At 47.3% G+C, this 18918-nt stretch overlaps 1 protein-coding gene across 1 annotated transcript in view; it reads right to left on the bottom strand.

Moving 5' to 3' along the window:
• Positions 1-18131, bottom strand: part of AACS (acetoacetyl-CoA synthetase) — a 53363-nt gene extending 35232 nt beyond the window's left edge. Inside the window, exons 1-4 of the mRNA XM_081841621.1 lie at positions 17875-18131; positions 12496-12599; positions 7896-8016; positions 3229-3342 (exon numbers count right to left, since the gene is read on the bottom strand). Of these exons, the coding sequence (XP_081697747.1) occupies positions 3229-3342; positions 7896-8016; positions 12496-12599; positions 17875-17992 (457 nt within the window). The 5' untranslated portion in view covers positions 17993-18131. The remainder of the gene's footprint in view (positions 1-3228; positions 3343-7895; positions 8017-12495; positions 12600-17874) is intronic.
• Between the last annotated feature and the right edge of the window lie 787 nt (positions 18132-18918).

Genomic DNA, 18918 nt, shown 5'->3' with positions numbered 1-18918 from the left:
GAATTAAGGCACAGACCCCCCCAAAATGATGTTTGGGGGAATGGCTCATTGAACTTGTAGGTTTTTAAACTATTTGGGTGGAGCTTTCCAGTCATCAGGAAGAGGGTCAACGGAACAAGAAACGTGATAGAAAAAGCTATGCAGAGTACTAAAAGGTTAACACAACTTGCACACTAATCCAACTACTGTAGTGGTAAAAATGCAAACCAATGTTTCAGGCAGGTTACTTGCATTTAAGCTATGAATTTCTGTATGGAGATTTCTGTGTGTTAAGGTAATTGGCAAGATTGCTGGAGGTCCAGTACTTTGCATTCCAGCGCTAGGGCCCCCTCCCCACGAAAGGCACTAGGCAAAATAATGTAACCCCACCCCAGTTGTGAATCTGAATGATTAATAAACTTGACCTGGGGGTGCAGACTGAAAGGGTCCCAAGTCATTCAGCCCACCTCCCACCCCAAATCAGGACCAAGTTTAGAGTTTGGTCAGAGGACAACAAAAGTGGATCCTGAGAGCACTTATGCCTGCCAAGATACTTATACTTCAAGATTAGAGGGATAAACACCCACCATCCATTTCTCAATGGTGCTTGGATATTTATTTGGACACATGGTCTCTGTATGATTCAATTCAATTCCGTTGGATTGGATCAGGGGTCAGCAAACTTTTTCAGCAGGGGGCCGGTCCGCTGTCCCTCAGACCTTGTGGGGGGCCAAACTATATTTTTTTGGGGGGGGATGAATGAATTCCTCTGCCCCACAAATAACCCAGAGATGCATTTTAAATAAAAGGACACATTCTACTCATGTAAAAACACGCTGATTCCCGGACCATCCGCAGGCCGGATTGAGAAGGCGATTGGGCCGCATCCGGCCCCCGGGCCTTACTTTGCGTACCCATGGATTGGATTTACAAGTCATTGTTGATGTGACCCAAAACAGTTTCTTTTTTCTTTCTGTAATATTTGGAATTAAAAATAATGTGTCTTAAGAAGGAGGAGGAGACAAGATGCAAAACCTTTTCTGCGCAATCAGAGAGCACTGTGCAACTGCGCTCCTTTTCACCCACCTGCATTGCTCAAGAAGTGTTGCGAGGGAGGCAGGTAACAGCAGAAATGCTTGCAGCACTGGGGCATCAAAAGCCACGTTGCCTCACACGACAGAGGACATTTAAGCTGTCTTTTGCAACAGGCATGCCAGCACCCCAGGCAGAACAAAGGACAAGATGGTGACGCAGGCTCCGCCTTCCCTGGTGTTCCTATGCTGCTTGGAGTCAGGTCCCAGGTTGTGGTATTAGTTTACAAAACCCTTTGTAACTTGGGTCCAGGATACCTTAGGGACCGCCTGATGCCATCTATCCCTACCCGATCACCTAGTCTTCACGGGAGCCACTGTCAGTGGTCCCCCATGGCTCAGATGCAAGGCTCAAATCCACTGGAACCATGCATTCAATGCTGCGTGTCCAGTTTTAATGAGCTGTATTTTAATGAGCTGAACTGAGTGGGTCATTATGAGTCATGAGGGTGTGGAGAATGCGTGTATGAACTTAACAACACTTAGTTTAATTTTTGGCTGCCATTTTGTTAATATTTTTTTATGGATTATAAACACTGCCTTGATTTGTTAATCAGATAATATGATTTGCTTTAATTCTGCTGTTTCACTTATTTTTTAGTCATTGCTTTGTTAACAGAGTAATTGTTTCATGGATGATTTGTTAATTATTCTATATGATTTATGCTGTATTTGTGATGTTTATTACATGTTCTAGCTTGTTATTATTTTTTATTGTTTGTAAGCCACTTTCGGATTCATTTGAATGAAAATAAATGTAATAAATCAAAATCAAATCAAATCAATTTTTTGGAACTCTCTTCCAGTTGACCTCAGACAGCTTCCCCTCGCTGTTGAAATTCCAGCACCTACTGAAGATTTTTTTAAAAAATCCAGCAGACATTCTAACTGAAATCTGATTTTATAGTTTTAACAGATTTTTGCCCTTTTCTGCATTGCATCTTCTGTATACTGCTTGGAGATGGTTGTAATTAAGAGGCATATTAATTTCTTAGATAACCCAAACAAACATCTGGAGGACACCAGGTAGGCAGAGGCACATCTGTAAGAGGCTACTGTGATAATAATAATAATAATTTATTATTTGTACCCCGCCCATCTGGCTGGGTTTCCCCAGCCACTCTGGGCGGCTTCCATAAAAACCAGAAATACACTAAAATATCACAGATTAAAAACTTCCCTGAACAGGGCTGCCTTAAGATGCTTTGAGCTCTGCCAAAGGGCTATTTTGGGGTTTCTTCTGCAAACTTAGGTATTCATCCAACTTTGCTGACACCTCCCTGCTGCATGTGGATGGTGCTGTTTTGGCTACATAAGGTTTGGCACACAGAGGCTGAGGCTGTTATTTGTATATTATACAGCAAAGAAAGGGGGTATGTGGTCCTCCACACGCTGCTGCACTACAACGCCCATAATCCGCAATCCACTAGGCATGCTGACTGGGGCAAATGGGATTGGGGAGTCCAATTGCATCTAGTGGGCCACAGGTTCCTCATCCCTGCTGTATAGGATAATAAACAAATGCAACTGTAATTGTTTTAGTTTCAACGCTTCAAAAAGGGAGGGAGTGGGGCAGGGGAGAAAGGGTGCCTATTCTGAGAATTGCATAAGATGCAAGTAAGAGTCAGCAAGACTTTTAGTTGATCTTTGTAACCCAGTGAACAGTCCTGTTTCATGCTGACAAATTTTGGAAGTGCAGACAGATTTGTATGGTCCCTGGCCTTGTCAAGAGGGGTCAGGAGGGGTGCAAAGAACATGGCAGGCAGCAAAAGAGCATGACTATCTTCCTCTATTGCAGGGATGGGGAACTGGTGGTCCTGCAGATATTGCTGGACCACAACTCCCATCAGCCCCCAAGCACTGCCCACACCGGCTGGGGCTGATGGGAGTTGGAGTTCGTTAAACATCTAGAGAGCTGCAGATGCTGCATCACTGCTCCATGCTGGTTTCACTCTTTTCCCCTCGGGAGCTGGAAGTCTGGGAACCCTCCAAGAGCCAGGGCTCCAAGATTTCACTTTATCCCAAGATAAACACAAGGCATAAAAGGTTCCTTCATATGAATGTATGCACAAAATCAGGGGGCCTGCAGCTTAGCATCCCAAGTACCCAGTCTCTGTTTACCTAGAGGATGGGCATTTGAACAGGGAGGCTGACTCACCGACAACTCTGTCTCCTGTTTGCACACCCATCTTCCTCATGGCTGCTGCGAAGAGAGCGACCTGCTGCCTCAGCTCTTCAAAAGTCACCTTCACGATCTCCTCCTTGCCTTCCTCTGTGGAAGGAGAAGGGGAAAGTTTGAAGGAGGAAAGCCCCATCATTAGCAAGTTTACATTGGGATGCAAAGAACACCAGACAGGTGGACGGGCGGGCGGGTGGCCATTGCAAGGAAAGTTTTCTTTTGCAAGACTTGGGCAGTGTCCAGTGGGCAGCTGCAAAAGACTGCCAGGGAGGTGCAGCTGTTAGAGCGCTGGTCTAGAAACAGAAGAGGGTAGTCACTGATTGTCTCACCACCCACGGATTTGTCTACTCCCCCTTTTAAAGAAGTCTAATTTAGTGGCCATGACATCACCTTGCGGAAATGATTTCCCTCATTTGGGATTGCTCCTTCTCACTTGAACAAACTGAAAATATTATCTAGTTTACCTAAGAAACTGCCTTGTGCCCAGAAAGGCCAATGGTCTATCTAGGTCAGGATTGTCTACACCAACTGGCAGCAGCTCTCCTGGGCTTCAGTCCCTCCCAGCCCCACCTGGAAATGCCAGACCACACTGGTGGGGCAGGAGAGGATGGCACGGGTGGCAGGAAGATTCAAGGACAATAAAAGAAACATTTAAGCATTTCAGTGTAGGGTAGTCAGGATTTTTTTTTCAGCTGGAGCTCACCGGAGCTGAACTCCAGAACCTCTCAGGTGGGCGCCATTGTCATTCTAAGAGAACAAGGTAGAAGTTCATGGTGAGCTCTGGCACCCCTTTTTCTAGAAAAATTGCACTGAGTGTAGAATAGCACAGTATCAAAATAACTATACAGTTTAGTACAGTATACTACAGTACAGCAGTGGTTTTCAGTCAGTGTGCTGTGGCACCCTGGGGTGCCTTGAATGATGGCCGGGGTGCTGTGGGCAACGCTGGCCTCTGTCCCTCTTTCCTTTCCTCCCTCGCATCTCTGCCTCCCCAAGGCTTGCACAGCTGCTTGTTGCAGCAGCCCTGGCTACAAGCTCCCCAGGCGAATGGGCCTCTGGGGCTGGCCAGGGGGTGCTGATTGCCAGGAGCTGAGGCAGCCTTGGAGTAAGCAAGCAAGCGGGCGAGGGAGCCCAGCCAGCCATTCCGCCAGCCCTTGCTGTTGGGAATGGACAGACTAGTGGGAAGCCGGGCAGGCAGGCAAGCGCTGCACTGGTCTTTCTTGTGCTTTCTGTGTGCAAGGCCTGCCTGGGAGCCTTTCCACCTTGCAAGCCCGGCAGTGCCTGCTGCTGCCTCCCAAGGTAAGGTGCTGGCCTCGTGTTCACTTTTGGCCAGTCTCTGTTGGGCCACTACGGCTGGGGCATCCTCTTCCCAGGCCCCTGTGGGGCAGTGTGAGGAGGCCTCTCTTTGGGGGAGGGGGGCAGCTCAGAGACCAGGGGTGGCAGCAGCGGCCACCTGGAGGACTCCCAAGGAGAGGAGAGGAGGCTGAGGGAACCCTCCACAAGGGAGGGTGTTTGAAAAAGGGTGAGAGGCTGCCAGCTCTGCCGGCAAAGGGTGACTTAACTCGGCTCCTGGGCTTGAATGATGGTCAGGGGTGCTGATCCCACGGCGTGCCGCAGAAAGGATGTAGTTGGTCAAGGGAGCCATGGACTCAAAAAGGTTTTTGTTTTTTTATTCGCAGAATAACAAAGATACATTAGCCAGGTCTTCTCTGGTTTTGGCAGCCATTATGCCAGCCAGAGCGCAGTAAGGAAGGAGAGCGGTGACCTTGCATGGGCCCTTGGACCCCAGCTGCCTTCAGCTCAGAGGGCAGGAATGGTGGGAGAGGCACCAGGCTGGGAAAGGCTGCGAGGGGCTGAGGTGAAAGCGCCTCAGCTCCCATGGTGAGGGCTGCAGCAGTTTCACCCGGCACCTCACCGGCTGGGGCCAATGCAGCTTTTTTCAACAGTGCGGTTTATTGCCATGATGTTGAAAACCCAACACTGCCCAGCCCTGCTCTGTGCAGCTTCCAACACATATAAAAACATAATAAAACAGCAAACACTAAAACTTCCCTATACAAGGCTTCCTTCAGGTGTCTTCTAAAAGTTGCATAGTTATTTATCTCCTTGACATCTCCTGGACGATGTGGGTGGAGATGCTCCTTCTGCTACAAAGGGCCAAGGCCATTTGGGGCTTTAAAGGTCAGCAGCAACACTCTGAATAGTGCTTGGAAACCTTCTGAGATAGCCCATTCCACTGCCAAACAGATGAAATACAGCTTCCACCCTCCCTGACCACTGGCCACGCTGACCAGGGCGGGCAGAAACCCCTGGAGGGTCAGAGCTTCCACACGCTCGGCCCCAAAGCTCAGCACAAGCAGCTATTCTAACCACAAGGAGGGGAGCACCAGAAGCGCTACAAAAACCTTGCTTGTGCAGCATTTCAAAGGAAGTGGTGGAAGCTGCTGCAGAGGTCTCCTGCTTTCCCAAAAAAGGATCTCAAAACACTTGGCAAGGACCGTCACTGGTCCTTCTGGGTGCCAGACTGCTTAAGCCCTGCTCTGACATTAAACCTGGAGCTATAAAAACCCCACGCCAGCTTAGCCCTTAAATCTCCTTAAGCAGAATAAAGAACCAGGAGGTGGAGGAGGAGAGGAACAATGCAGCCTCGCGATACACCCCTGCATCTTGCACACTTCGAGGAGGGATGGTACATCTGGCATCAAAGAGAGCCTGTGGGGAAATCCTGTTACCTGCTCATGGTGCAAATCTGTACACACCCAGCTCCTTTAGCAAAGCTCTCAACTTCCCTTGCCTCTACACACCACACTTAAAGCACATGGCTACCTGTCACAACCCCACCCAGTAATCCTGGGAACTGTAGCTTGTTACAGGTGGTGTGAGGGGTCAACCACAGTTCCCAGGATCCTTCAGGGGGAAGCCGCATGCTTTAAGTGTGTGATGCAGAGGTGACCCAAGTCCCACAAGGCTGTGCGACTCCACCTACCACCCCAGGATGCACAGTCTCCTGCTCCCCCCGGGCTCCTGAGCCAGCAGGGAGACTTGCCAGCAGCAGCACCAATAGGGTGGCAACCAAAGTAGCATCCAGGACCAGCCCAAGTTCAGAGTCCAAAACTAAAGGTCTGGCAAGAGGCAGAACAGTCCACAGTCAGGGTCCAAGCTAGCGACCAAAACAGAGGATTGGGCATTTCTCCAGATGGGGCGAGTTTCCACCTTCCCTCTGGCTTGGGACCCATTTGGCCTTGATGTCAGAAGCCAAACCCATCCTGGATGGGGTGGTCCCTCATGGGCCTCGTCAGAGGATCCCAGCTCCTCACCCCCAGGCGGCACCTCTCCTAGCCTGCTTGGTCTTTCTCTCAGGAGAACCCCCCTAGCTGAGACATGACATATGGCCTGACTGCCACCAATTGCCCCTGAGAAGTAGGATCGTTGAGTTGGAAGGCTCCTCAAAGGCCATCTAGACCAAGCCCCCGTGCAGAAAGGCCACCGTCCCGCAGCAACCTTGGTAAGTGGTCATCTGCTGGGCTGCAACCCTTAAAAGATTCGGAACTGGCGTGCCTAGGCAGGTTTCATGGGATTATTTGCAAGTCTGCATTAAGATGAAGACTCATCCAGAAAACCTGTCACCATCCGTGATGAGTTAATGGCAGCCTTCGCCAACCTGATGTGCCCTCCATTGGGCAGCTGGAACTGGTGGGAGCCGGAGTTCAGCAGCACCTGAAGGGCACCAGGCCGAGAAACACAGAGTTACAGGAAGGAAAAAGGAAGCAGTGCCCCCAAGAAACTGTGGGAACTAGGAGTTCTGCGAACAGGCTGGTTGCTTAAGACAACCAGTCCCCAGCAGGTGGGAGAAAAAGCCGAGGGGAGAGCAGGTTAGGCAAAGGGCTGCCTGACAAACTAGTTTGGGACGATTGCAATCTCTCTACAAAGCCTGCAGGGCAGGAAAGAGTCTCTATGGCAGTAGGCAGAAGCGTTTGGCAACAAGGGGAAGCCCAGAGCAAGTCTGCCCAACAGACACACTGCCAGGCTAATCAATATACTCTGCCCCCCCCCCAAATTGGCCTGATTATTTTACCACTCCATGAAATGGGCTGCAAGTCAAGCAGATAAAAAGAGAGAGAAAAGGGAGTACAAATTCAACTAAGAAGAGTCTTCCAGAGGCAAAAATTACAGTGGTACCTCGGGTTAAGAACTTAATTCGTTCTGGAGGTCCATTCGCAACCTGAAACTGTTCTTAACCTGAAGCACCACTTTAGCTAATGGGGCCTCCTGCTGTGCTGCGCCTCTGCCACATGATTTCTGTTCTCATCCTGAAGCAAAGTTCTTAACCCAAGGTACTATTTTTGGGTTAGCGGAGTCTGTAACCTGAAGCATCTGTAACCTGAAGCGCCTGTAACCCGAGGTACCACTGTATAGAAAGAAGTGTTTTGCAATGAAGAGAAATATTGGTAGAAGCACAAGGTTGACGGCTGCAAGTGATACTTCTCTGGCTGACTGTTGCTAATGTTTAGTTTACTGTTCTTTAATTGTATGAATGTGCGTGTTATTATAAATAAAGCACAATAAAACGACAGGGGCAGAAAATAGAGAGAGAGAGAGAAGAATCACAGGTGTCACAAGAGCAAAGATTCACAATGACTACTTACGTGCAGCATAGAGCGCAATTTTATCGTTTTCTTTGTGCTTTAAGAGGTTTTCTGCATAGTTCAACCTGCTGCCTTTAAACCACTCTGGAACATCTACAATGCCCTTGGAAGGGTCAATCACCTGGTGGAAAAAAGGCCGGACATCCTTAGGAAAGAAGAGCTTCATGGTCCTATCTGCTACTGGGGCGGAGAAGAGTTCCCACGCTCCAAAATCCAGGCTGGCTTGTTTCCCCATTACCAGAATCCCACGTGAGAGACCACCGTGCCTCAAGGCCCACACTGCTTCAGGCATCTTCACTGCTACACAGCCTCTCTCAGTCTGTGGCCTCCCTGGCACTGGGGCTCCTGGCAGCCCCAGCAAGCAAAGCCAACAGGACAAAGCTTTATTTGCCTAGTTAGCAAGTTTTCTTACCTGCCCTTCACACGAGGTCCCAGGCCAGCTTAAACAAAAACTACCATTTTAAGACAGATTATTAAAAGAATACTGCTTCTATTTTAAAACACACAAAGCCTTTCCAAAACTGAACAGAGCGATATAAATTCCGCAAGGGATGATGGGAGCTTCACTCTGACAGCATCTGGAGGTTGGCAGGTTGGGAGAAGGCTGCTCTAGGGTTGCCTCATCCCCTTAAAAAGTCTCGTTCCAAAGTTGCCCCTTTTTTATCTCGCATTCAGTCATTTCGCCCCAACCATGGAAATGGTTGCTTGCCCTGCAGTGGGGGGATAGCAAGCAACCATTACAAAAGCCCCACTTTTGCCCTGATTCCACCTTCAGGGCTGTGAACTGGACACTAACAGCCTGACCCACAGCTTGGGCCCCATACTCACTATACAGTTAAAAGCAGTATCGTGCCGTGTTAAACTGTCATGGCTTCCTGCCACCGACCAGGAAAAAATCCTGTAGTTTGTTCAGGGTGCTGAGTGTTGTTAGAGGACCCCCACCCTATTCCCCTGACTGAGTTCCATGAGAAGAGGGCAAGGCTGTAGTTAAGGGGGGGGGCTAGCCATGTTCTCAGCCCTGGGTGAAGCCTCTAGAGGGGCACCAGTGAGGCTCCCAGCTTGCGGGGGGGGGGTCCTCTGACCATGCCCCTCCTTGTGGCTGCTGAGCACCAGAGGGACGCTCATTTGCAAGGGGAAGCAGGAAAACCTTCCTCTTTCCCCCTGTCTGTTTCTGGAACTGTGTGTGAAAGAGAAATCCTAGAGAAGGTTTCTCTCCAAGCAAAGTTGAAAAGGGAAAGTTTTGTGGCTTTCTTTCTTCTTCTTTTGCTTCCCTCAACATCTCAGAGATCAATTAAAAGTGGTGAAGAGATCAGAACAACACCTCCTGCACTTTTTGGGAACAGAAGCACTTTGGAGTATTGCTTGCTTGTGTCTTCTCTCTCTCTCTCTCTCTCTCTCTCTCTCTCTCTCTGTGTGTGTGTGTGTGTGTGTGTCTGTGTTTGGATCTAGAGGACAACATACATGTTTACACCATGTGAATACATAAAGAGGGCACTGCCGCCTACAATCAGCTACAAAAACTGAGTCCTCTTTATACTGAAAATAAAATACCTGTAATGAAAGAAATATGATGCTGAAATATGAAGCACTTTGTATTTATCCCTTCTTGTAATTTGGAAGGAAAATGTAGCCAATCCACGTCAAATTCTTTAATTGCAATGGCTCAGCAGCCAGCATTTTTTAAAGAAAACTTGTTAAGTATTTATTCATTTTATTCCTTAGACTCACAGGCATGGCCAAACTTGACCCTCCAGATGTTTTGGGACTACAATTCCCATCATCCCTGAACACTGGTCCTGTTAAGATAAGGATGATGGGAGCTGTAGTTCCAAAACATCTGGAGGGCCAAGTTTGGCCATGCCTGCCTTAGAGTCTTAAACTGCATGCCTTTACTACTCAGAAGTAAGTCCCACTGAATTCAATGGAGTTTACTCCCAGGTAACTGTGTAAAGATTCTGCAATCTTATACTGCAATCTTAAGCATTTTTACTTAGAAGTAAGTCCCACTGAGTTCAATAGGACTCTCTACCATGTGCCTGATAATTATCACAGTTTCTATTATTATTAATTATTATTATTATTATTATTATTATTATTATTATTATTATTATTATTACATACAGTCATAATACTTCTTAGAATTCATCAAAAGATCTATTACTCTCTGAGAAGATCTACTTAAGGTTGAATGATATATACACAGACAATTTTACTATCTCTTCTCCAGCCTATTTCAAACTACTTTTTATGCCCTTTATGAAACGTGTTGAGTTGTGTGTGTGTGTGTACACACAAACACACGTGGGGGTGTAAGACAAACTGGGTCTTTGCCCAGGTGACAGAAAGCCTAGTTTCGGCCCTGGAAGACTGTTAAACCATCACTCTGGGAACTGTAGCTCTGGGAAGGGAATAGGGGCCTCCTAACATCACTCAATACCCTTAAACTACAGCTCCCAGGATTCTCTGAGGTTATACATCTGTGCTTTAAATGTATAGTGCAGGGGGGCCCCAGCCTCCAACTGAAAGGCCTTCACTTCAGTTTTCTTTCTCCTGCATAAGCCCAGAAAAGAGAAAAGTGTTCCCCACCTCTCCCCAATATTCTTGTTTCTCACTTTGACGTGGTGGACCGGATTGACAACTGTCATCTCTCCACATGCAATGCACCACCTAATCTTGCTGCCAGCGCAAGCCAGGACTGTGCTGGTGCTTGAGACAGAAGGATGAACTTGGCTCCATTCTTAGTCAGGCAAAAATCTCTCACATTACTTGCTACAGGGCATCGTTTTAACTCGAATTGCTCATTGGCCCACCTGCAAAACCAGTTCCACAGACAGGACTTTCTCACCTACATGTCCTCCCTCATTTTGGGAACTCAAACCCTGTCCCCAAAAGGATAGAGGACTCACCCCATATGTCCTGTTTCTTTCTTTTGTTAAACATTTCTTTTGGTTTTTAAATACAAATACAATAACCGTTAAACACTTAACCAGAAGTACATCTAAGGGTGCTTGTTTTAACCAATGTCTTTACACATACACATTCAACATTCAAACATATTACTTAATGTAACCACTCCACTGAGAAAAATATCCCATTTCTTAAATGTGGTTTGAAGATTCACTTGCATCAAATTGCTTGTAGCAGATCTGATGCTGTTTTAAAATTAAAGGTCACACTGATTTTTTAGTATTAGTGGTTACTTTACTACTGCTTTTAAATTGTGTTCTTGAACTGTTTAATTAGATTCTATAGATTGTTTGGCTTGGCTCAAAGATATTAAATTTTCAAAACTGTATCATGAACCTAATATAAAATATGAAAAAAGAAAGAAAATTGTACAAAACAGAAAACCAAGGTTCACATCCATACCTCATAAAACAAAGAACATTATCAAGAGACTACACAATGAATTAGATGCCATAGCAAAAAAACAACCTGATACAGAGAGAATACAAAAAAAATTTATAAATACCAAATAAAGCCATATTTCATCAGTACTTGCCATCCCTGTGCTTGGCCTGTCATATAAGTAACATATGGTTGCCAAATGGAGGCAAAATCCAGAAGTTTAGCTGTACCCAAGATACATGCAATTTATGAGTCAATCTCCCAGAAATGAGAATAAACTTTACATTATTGAACAAAATGTTTACAGAAAATCCTGATTACTTCTTCTAGACCTGTGATATGGTCAAACAAGCTAATAGAAAAAAATTAAGAGGTTAATATTTTAAATCCATATTCGATCCATCAAAAACTGATAAAAGACATAGTTTTTTAACTACTGTTTTTAAGCCTATGGTATATTATTGAAATGTGTATTTTGATGCAAAGCACCTGGAGGGTGGTTGCTCTGAAAGGCAGCCATGAAATGTTTTATATACGTAAAACACTGCATGAAAAACTTGTTCTCTGCCACTGATCCATGCATGCCCCACTGTCCTGTCACTGCTGGTCTCTTTAACCTCAGGGGCAGGTGGGGGAAACCTTCGGCCCCACAGGTGCTGCTGAACTACAACTCCCACCAGCAGTTTTCCCCTTGTGCTTTGCTTTGCAGGCACAGCTCCAAGCCTTTGCCCCACTTGGTCTTTAGCACTAAATCAGAACACTCCGTGGAAAAGCCTATTGCCCTTTGCTCCAATTCAGCGCTAAACTGCAGGTTGCCCCAGTGGAAAGCGGTGGGGCAAATGGGGGTATGAAAGAATTCTTAGTCACTTAGCAAAATACTTGTTCCACTGGTGAAATGTTTTGCACTTGTGGAACACTGTTGTACAAGTAGGTTGTGGTTAACTTTGTCACACAATGTGTTTCTACTGTTGTGCAACTGTTGCACTGGATTTCTCTGTCATGCAGCATTCAGACTCACACTTGCACTAGCAGAGAATGCTGGATGCAGTGCAAAATCTTTGAAATTAAAAACTGTGCTTTAATCATTACTCCTGTGTGTGTGTGTGTGTGTGTCTGTTTGGTGTATTTTAGCTGTGCTTTAGCTACAATTTTATTATGTGCACTGCTTCTAAGAGCCTTTAGACTGAGTGGCTTGAAAATCTTTCCAAATAATAATAAATAAAGCAAGAGGATCAGATCCCTAATGGCTTACCTCATCATAAAGGCGGGAGAAGACAATTCCACTAAACTTCCAAAATTCTGCCCAGAAATCTGCATAGTGATTCACCGACCAATGGTACAATTCATTGTAGTTGGCTGTAGGGTAAATATAGACATCTTTATTTCAATGATAATCTATAACACAATGTGCAAGTGATCTGCAGCCTAAGATTTGGCTGCCTAAGGTTAATTGTTTCAGATTTTGCCATTTTGTTGTTATTGGGCTGTTTCCAATTTTATTCTGTTTCATTTTGATAGGACACAAAAATATTGTATGTGTGTGCCCTATCTTCTTATAAACTGCTTTGGCTATCCTACAGAAAAGCAGGATATAAATATGAATCTTACTTCTTATTGGGACGTATGAGGAGTTAGGGGAGGAGTAGTACTATCTGGTGGGGGGCATGCCATGCTCCTTCTGGGGTAGTCTGTCCACCCTGCTTTAGTTCATTTAGTTCAGTATTGTCTCTACACTGAACAAACCTCTGGTCCCCACCCTGCACTCAGCTCTCATCTGTGGCTCCTAGAAGCTTGCAACATTGGCCACACCCTGGGAAATGGCTTTGACTGGCGGCTAAACCAGGTGTGAGTAGCTGATGGGTCTCAAACCCTCAGTGACTTAGGGACTTCCCCTGCATAAGAAGACAGGCTCTGGAGGATTGAGTGGACAAGACCAAGAGTGGGTTGAATGGTCAAGAAGGCAGTTTCTGCACGTGCTGTAGAGGGAAATGCGGGGTAGATGGGGCTCATCAACCACCTAGGAGAAAGAAAGCTCTGATCCCAAACCTCTGCTGCCTTGTGGGGTATCTTCGGGTGAAGAAAAGGCTCAGGAACAAACCCTACACAAATCCCAAGTCATACTGTTTTAAATGTATGCGGTTAGTGAGGAGGTCCTTTCCCTGCCCAACTCAGGGCCAATCGATATAATGCATTATGATAGCCCCCAATAACTGGGCAATTAGTCAATGAGAGAACTCCTAGCCCAAGCCACAGACTGAGATGCTAATTGTCTTTGGGCAAGGAGTCACATAGGAAGTTACCTTATGCTACGTAAGAACACTGGTTCATCTAGGTTCATGGTGTCTCTACAGTAACTCTCCAGAGTTTCAGATAGGAGCTTTTAGCCAGCCCTAGCTGGAGACGCCAGGCCACCACAAGACTTCACCACTTCACAATTCCAATCTTGGCTGAACTGGGAAAGCCACCTGCTTCTTTCTCTCTTCTTCAATAAGTCATTAGCTCCCATATTTGCTTGCTGATAAATGGTTAATATTGCCTCCTCCCGTCAAGACACCTGAGGATCTTATGGAAATCAAGCAGGACCGGGTGTCCTTAGCCATTATAAAAGGTGGAGGTCAAACAAACAACCCTTTTGCTGTTTTCCTAGGGAGCAAAAAACTAGAGAAGGTGGACTGCAGGGGGGGGGGCAGGACAATTAATCTTTGGCTCTGATGGTCCGGGAGATATGCCCCAGGTCCGCCAAAGAGCCAACCTCCACATTTGTGGGCCTTCAACCTGCTAAATACGAAGCACAAACAGAAGGTGCTAATTTACTCAGTGAAATGACGATGAAAGATGCTACAGAGATGAAAAAGAAACAGGGTTTCGAGAAGTGGAGCTCAAAATGAGCTCATCACCCAGAGGCCACCAGGCTGTCCTCACACTGCCTGAAAATGACATGACAGTTTTAACTTAGTTGTAAGGCCACGGTTTAATGGAGAAGCAGAGAGAAACAACAGCCCTCCACTTTGGATGGCAGGTTTTAGGTGCCACGGACATTGCATTGGCTCTTGAAGACACACCAATTTAGGCAAGCATTCTCCTGACCCAAACTTCCTGTTTTAATTGCTGCTTTTACTGTTGAACTGTTTTAATGGTAGTGTGCTATTGCACACTTTAATTGTGGGTGTTTATTTTAATGTTCTGGTGGAACTGCTTTATTGAGTATTCTAATTATGTGTGCTTATCTTTCTTGTAATTGGTTTTAAAACCAGTAAACCTCTAAAAAGCCACTTGGGCAAGTAAGCAGTATATGATATACAGTGGTACCTCGGGATGCAAACGGGATCCATTCCGGAGCCCCGTTCGCATCCAGAAGCAAACGTAACTAGGGACAGCACATCCGCGCAGGCGTGCGTCGCTTTTGCCACTTCTACGTATGCTTATGACGTCATTTTGAGCATCTGTGCATGCGCGAGCGGCGAAACCCGGAAGTAACGCGCTCCGTTACTTCCGGGTTGCCGTGGAGTGCAACTTGAACGCGCTCAACATGAAGCATATTCAACCCGAGGTATGACAGTAACACAAATGCCATAATGTGGCATATGGACAGATCTGGACCAGGGCAGAATCCATTGCAAAGCCCATTGGAAGAAGAGCAAGTTCTTGTCCGATTCCGCTCACTTTAAAAGGGCTTGCACAGAAGAGCTTCCCACTAGATTGTGAAGGGAAGGGCTGTAGCCCAGGGAGAGAGCATCTGCTTTGCATGCAGAAGGCCTCAGATTCAATCCCCAGCATCTTGAGGTAGGGCTAGCAATATCCTCTGCTTGAAACCCTGGAAAGCCCTGCCGGTCAGTGTAGGGCCACTGTCAGTTGGCAGCCGTCAGTCTGGAGAGACAATGAAGTGCACCTCCAGGGATGAAGTCAAACTGCTGCAGTAGCAGCACCCAGGTGACCTATCCGGGGCAGAAGCCTGGGAAGTGTGCATGGAGGTCCTGGGCTGCCTAGATGACAAGCCCCCCCCCCCCCCCGGCCTGGCTGATGCGGTCCAAAGGAAAGCAGAGCAATACATTGGACACCAGCTTGGCTGCAGGAGCTGCTGGAAGGAGGAACACAAGATGCCATCCAACCGCCTTAGGGACTCCTCTCCAGATTTGTGTAGGGTTTACTCACTAGTCTATACTACTCCCGAAGATATCCCGCAAGACAGTAGAGGTTTGGGATCAGAGCTTTCCTTCTCCTAGGTGAGCTCAGCTTCCCAGGTTGACAAGCCCCATCTGCCCCGCATTTCCCTCTACAGCACGTGCAGAAACCGCCTTCTTGACCATACAACCCACTCTTGTTAAATAATTATTTTATGTATATCCCACCTTTCCTTCAAAGGTCTCAAGGTGGTGTACACACCTCTCCTCCTTTCCATTTTATCCTCACAACCTACCTGTGAGGTCGGTTAGGCCATGGGGCAGAACTGGCCCAAATCACCCAGTGAGTGGGGATTTGAATCCAAGTCTCCCAGATCCCAGTCCAACACTATGTATGGGTGGGTGGGGGTGCTGCCCTGCCATGACAAGATCAGCCACCTTCCCCCATGAAAGCTAACGGAGCAAAGGTGCACCCACTGAAGCTTAAGAGACTTAGACCTTCCCTCCACCATGATGACAAAATCATTGTTGAATCTTTGGCAACTGTACTATGACCTTCAATACTGCGCCCCCAACTTTAATATCATGTTTATATTTGTTGGTTGCTTTTCTCAGAGCGACCCAAAGCTGCAGCCAAGGCTGAGCAAGATGATAGTTTAGCCAGCAGCTCCCGTTAGGACAGCTAAACCACAGCTTAGGTCTCTATACGGGGGATGTTGTTGGCTTGTTTTGTTCTGGTTTTTATTATGTACTTTGTGGTCTTATTCTGTATTTTATATGCCATGAACAACCCTGAGATCTTCAGGTGAAATACAAATTTAATAAATAAAATTAAAATTAAATATCACTGTTATCAGATACTTAAAATATTGGCCCATGTATTATGAGTCCCTTCAGTACAGGCAAGGCCATTGGTGACTAGAGTTAAGTTGCCCATCACCAGAAAAACAGAACAGAACTGTTTGCCCAAGAAAACTCTCTTTTCAGTTACCTGGTAACACGGTTGTCACATCTACATTTATCACTGTAGAATCATAGAATTGGAAGAGACCCCAAGGGCCATCGAGTCCAACCCCCTGCCAAGCAGGAAACACCATCAGAGCACTCCTGACATATGGTTGTCAAGCCTCTGCTTAAAGACCTCCAAAGAAGGAGACTCCACCACACTCCTTGGCAGCAAATTCCATTGTCAAACAGCTCTTACTGTCAGGAAGTTCTTCCTAATGTTTAGGTGGAATCTTCTTTCTTGTAGTTTGGATCCACTGCTCCGTGTCCGCTTCTCTGGAGCAGCAGAAAACAACCTTTCTCCCTCCTCTATGTGACATCCTTTTATATATTTGAACATGGCTATCATATCACCCCTTAACCTCCTCTTCTCCAGGCTAAACATGCCCAGCTCCCTTAGCCATTCCTCATAAGGCATCGTTTCCAGGCCTTTGACCATTTTGGTTGCCCTCCTCTGGACACGTTCCAGTTTGTCAGTGTCCTTCTTGAACTGTGGTGCCCAGAACTGTGGTGCCCTGTGAATCTTATTTTTTTAAAAAAAATAATAAACAAATCTCTGGGAGAAATTGTTCCAAAGAAAATTGGAGAGGGAGACTGAATACCTGAATAAATAAATATTTTCAGGTGCCCAGCTTCCCTGTACTACACCCTTTATTGGAGCCAACAAATGCAGACAGGCACAGGGTTCACATTTGTGACTGAACAAGACAGGAGAACCGCTGCAAGTCAAGGGCTTGGGATGGCTTTTCAACAATGACAGGTTCTCAGAATCTGTTGCCAGGCCTCACTCAGGCCTACATGAGGAACTGAAGTGCAAGGGGGCGGTTGCTCAGCAGAAATGGGAAAATACTCTGCACATGCTCAGAGCATTCTAAGCCCTATTTTTAGTACTTCACAACGGTTTCTTTAAAAGGGGCATGGGTCTGAGCTAGGAACAGAGATGCTAAGTTAGCACATTAAAGTGAAATTGCCAAGGCCAAATGCAGAAACGTCTCTGAACGGAAGAGCACCCATAACCAACTGGTCCCCCAGGCCAGCCTTGAGATGCGCCCCAGATGCTTTTGGGCTGCGCCTCCCTGATGGGAGTTCTAGTCCAAGACATCGGGCGGGCACCAGGTTGGCGGGCACTGCTCTGCCCAGCAGCTCACGGAAACCCCTAAGCGAGGCGTCGAGGCAGCAGTCCGCCCCCCCCCTCAAGCCCAGCCACCCAGAGATAGACTTCCTCGCAACGCGGAGGCTCCATTTCGCCCCAGTGGCCGGGCAAGACCCGGCGCCCGACGAAGGAAAGATGCCCCGGCAACCCGCCCCGGGCGACGCTTCATCTGCGGGACGCTTCCTTCTGCCCCCAGAGCCAAGCCTCGCAGCCTCCCCGGCGGCTCTGCATCGCCGCCTGATGCCCAAGCCCCGGGCAGCTGGCGCCAGGAGGGCAGCTGGCGCCCAAGCGCAAAGGCACCATCCCTGCGGCCCCAGCAGCAGCAGCAGCAGCAGCACCAGCAGAGACTCACCCAGGGGAATCCCGTAGGCAGCAGCTACCGCCGCCCGGAACTGGTCCATGTTGGTGTTGCGCTTGGAGTCCGGCTCCCACATCACCTGCGATTCCATGATCTCCGGCGCCCCAGACATGGCGAGGTCGCGCTTAGCTCAGGCAAGGGCTGCTGCTGCGGCTGCTGCTGCTGCTGCAACGCACCGGCTTGAAAGCCTGCTGCTTCCTCGCTGGGCGAGTGACTGGGGGGCTCCGCCTCCTGCAAGCAGCTTTTCAGGGACAGCTCACCTCCCATTTCCCCGGTAAGCTTCCGCCAGGGCTGATGATGGAGGAGGAGAAGGAAAGAGTGCAGGCACGGAACTAGGTCTATTTTTCAATGCAAAAAAGGGCGGGGTATGGAAAGCGGTGCATTCGCAGCAGCAGTAGCTGCCAAAGGGATTAGCGTAAATCTATCTATATGTATGTACGTTTATAAAACCGGATCTATGACTGTAAGTATATAGATTGTGCAATGCAATGTGTATTTACACGCATATGCCTGTGCATCTCATGTACCTCTCTGTATGTGTGATGTATGCATATACACACACATCTACAGAAAAAGAGGTGCAAAAGATTTTAGCTTACACCTACCTCAACTTCTCTGTTGTTGATCAGAGACAGCTACAGCCAAAGTGACAGTAAATACAAGCAACCCCCCCCCCCAGTTGGGGAAGTTGGAATTAAAGGCAAGGGAGCTTTATTTAGGGCAGGCATAGGCAAACTCGGCCCTCCAGATGTTTTGGGACCACAATTCCCATCATCCCTGACCACTGGTCCTGTTAGCTAGGGATCGTGGGAGTTGTAGTCCCAAAAACATCTGGAGGGCTGAGTTTGCCTATGCCTGATTTAGGGCATTTCTTCTGCACTCCATGCTTACATTGGCTTTGGACCAGTTTAACTGATCACGGTTCTGCCCCCAAAAGAATTATAGGGATTGTAGTTTTGAAGGGGTGTTTAAAGGGCTCAGATGGAGGCAGCCACCTTGCTGAAGTGACACGCCTGGATGGGAGACCACCCTTGAAAG

This window comes from Podarcis erhardii (genome assembly GCF_964252035.2).
Source record: "Podarcis erhardii genome assembly, chromosome: 15".
Classification (NCBI taxonomy): domain Eukaryota; kingdom Metazoa; phylum Chordata; class Lepidosauria; order Squamata; family Lacertidae; genus Podarcis; species Podarcis erhardii.
This window is presented reverse-complemented; position numbering and strand designations above follow the sequence as displayed.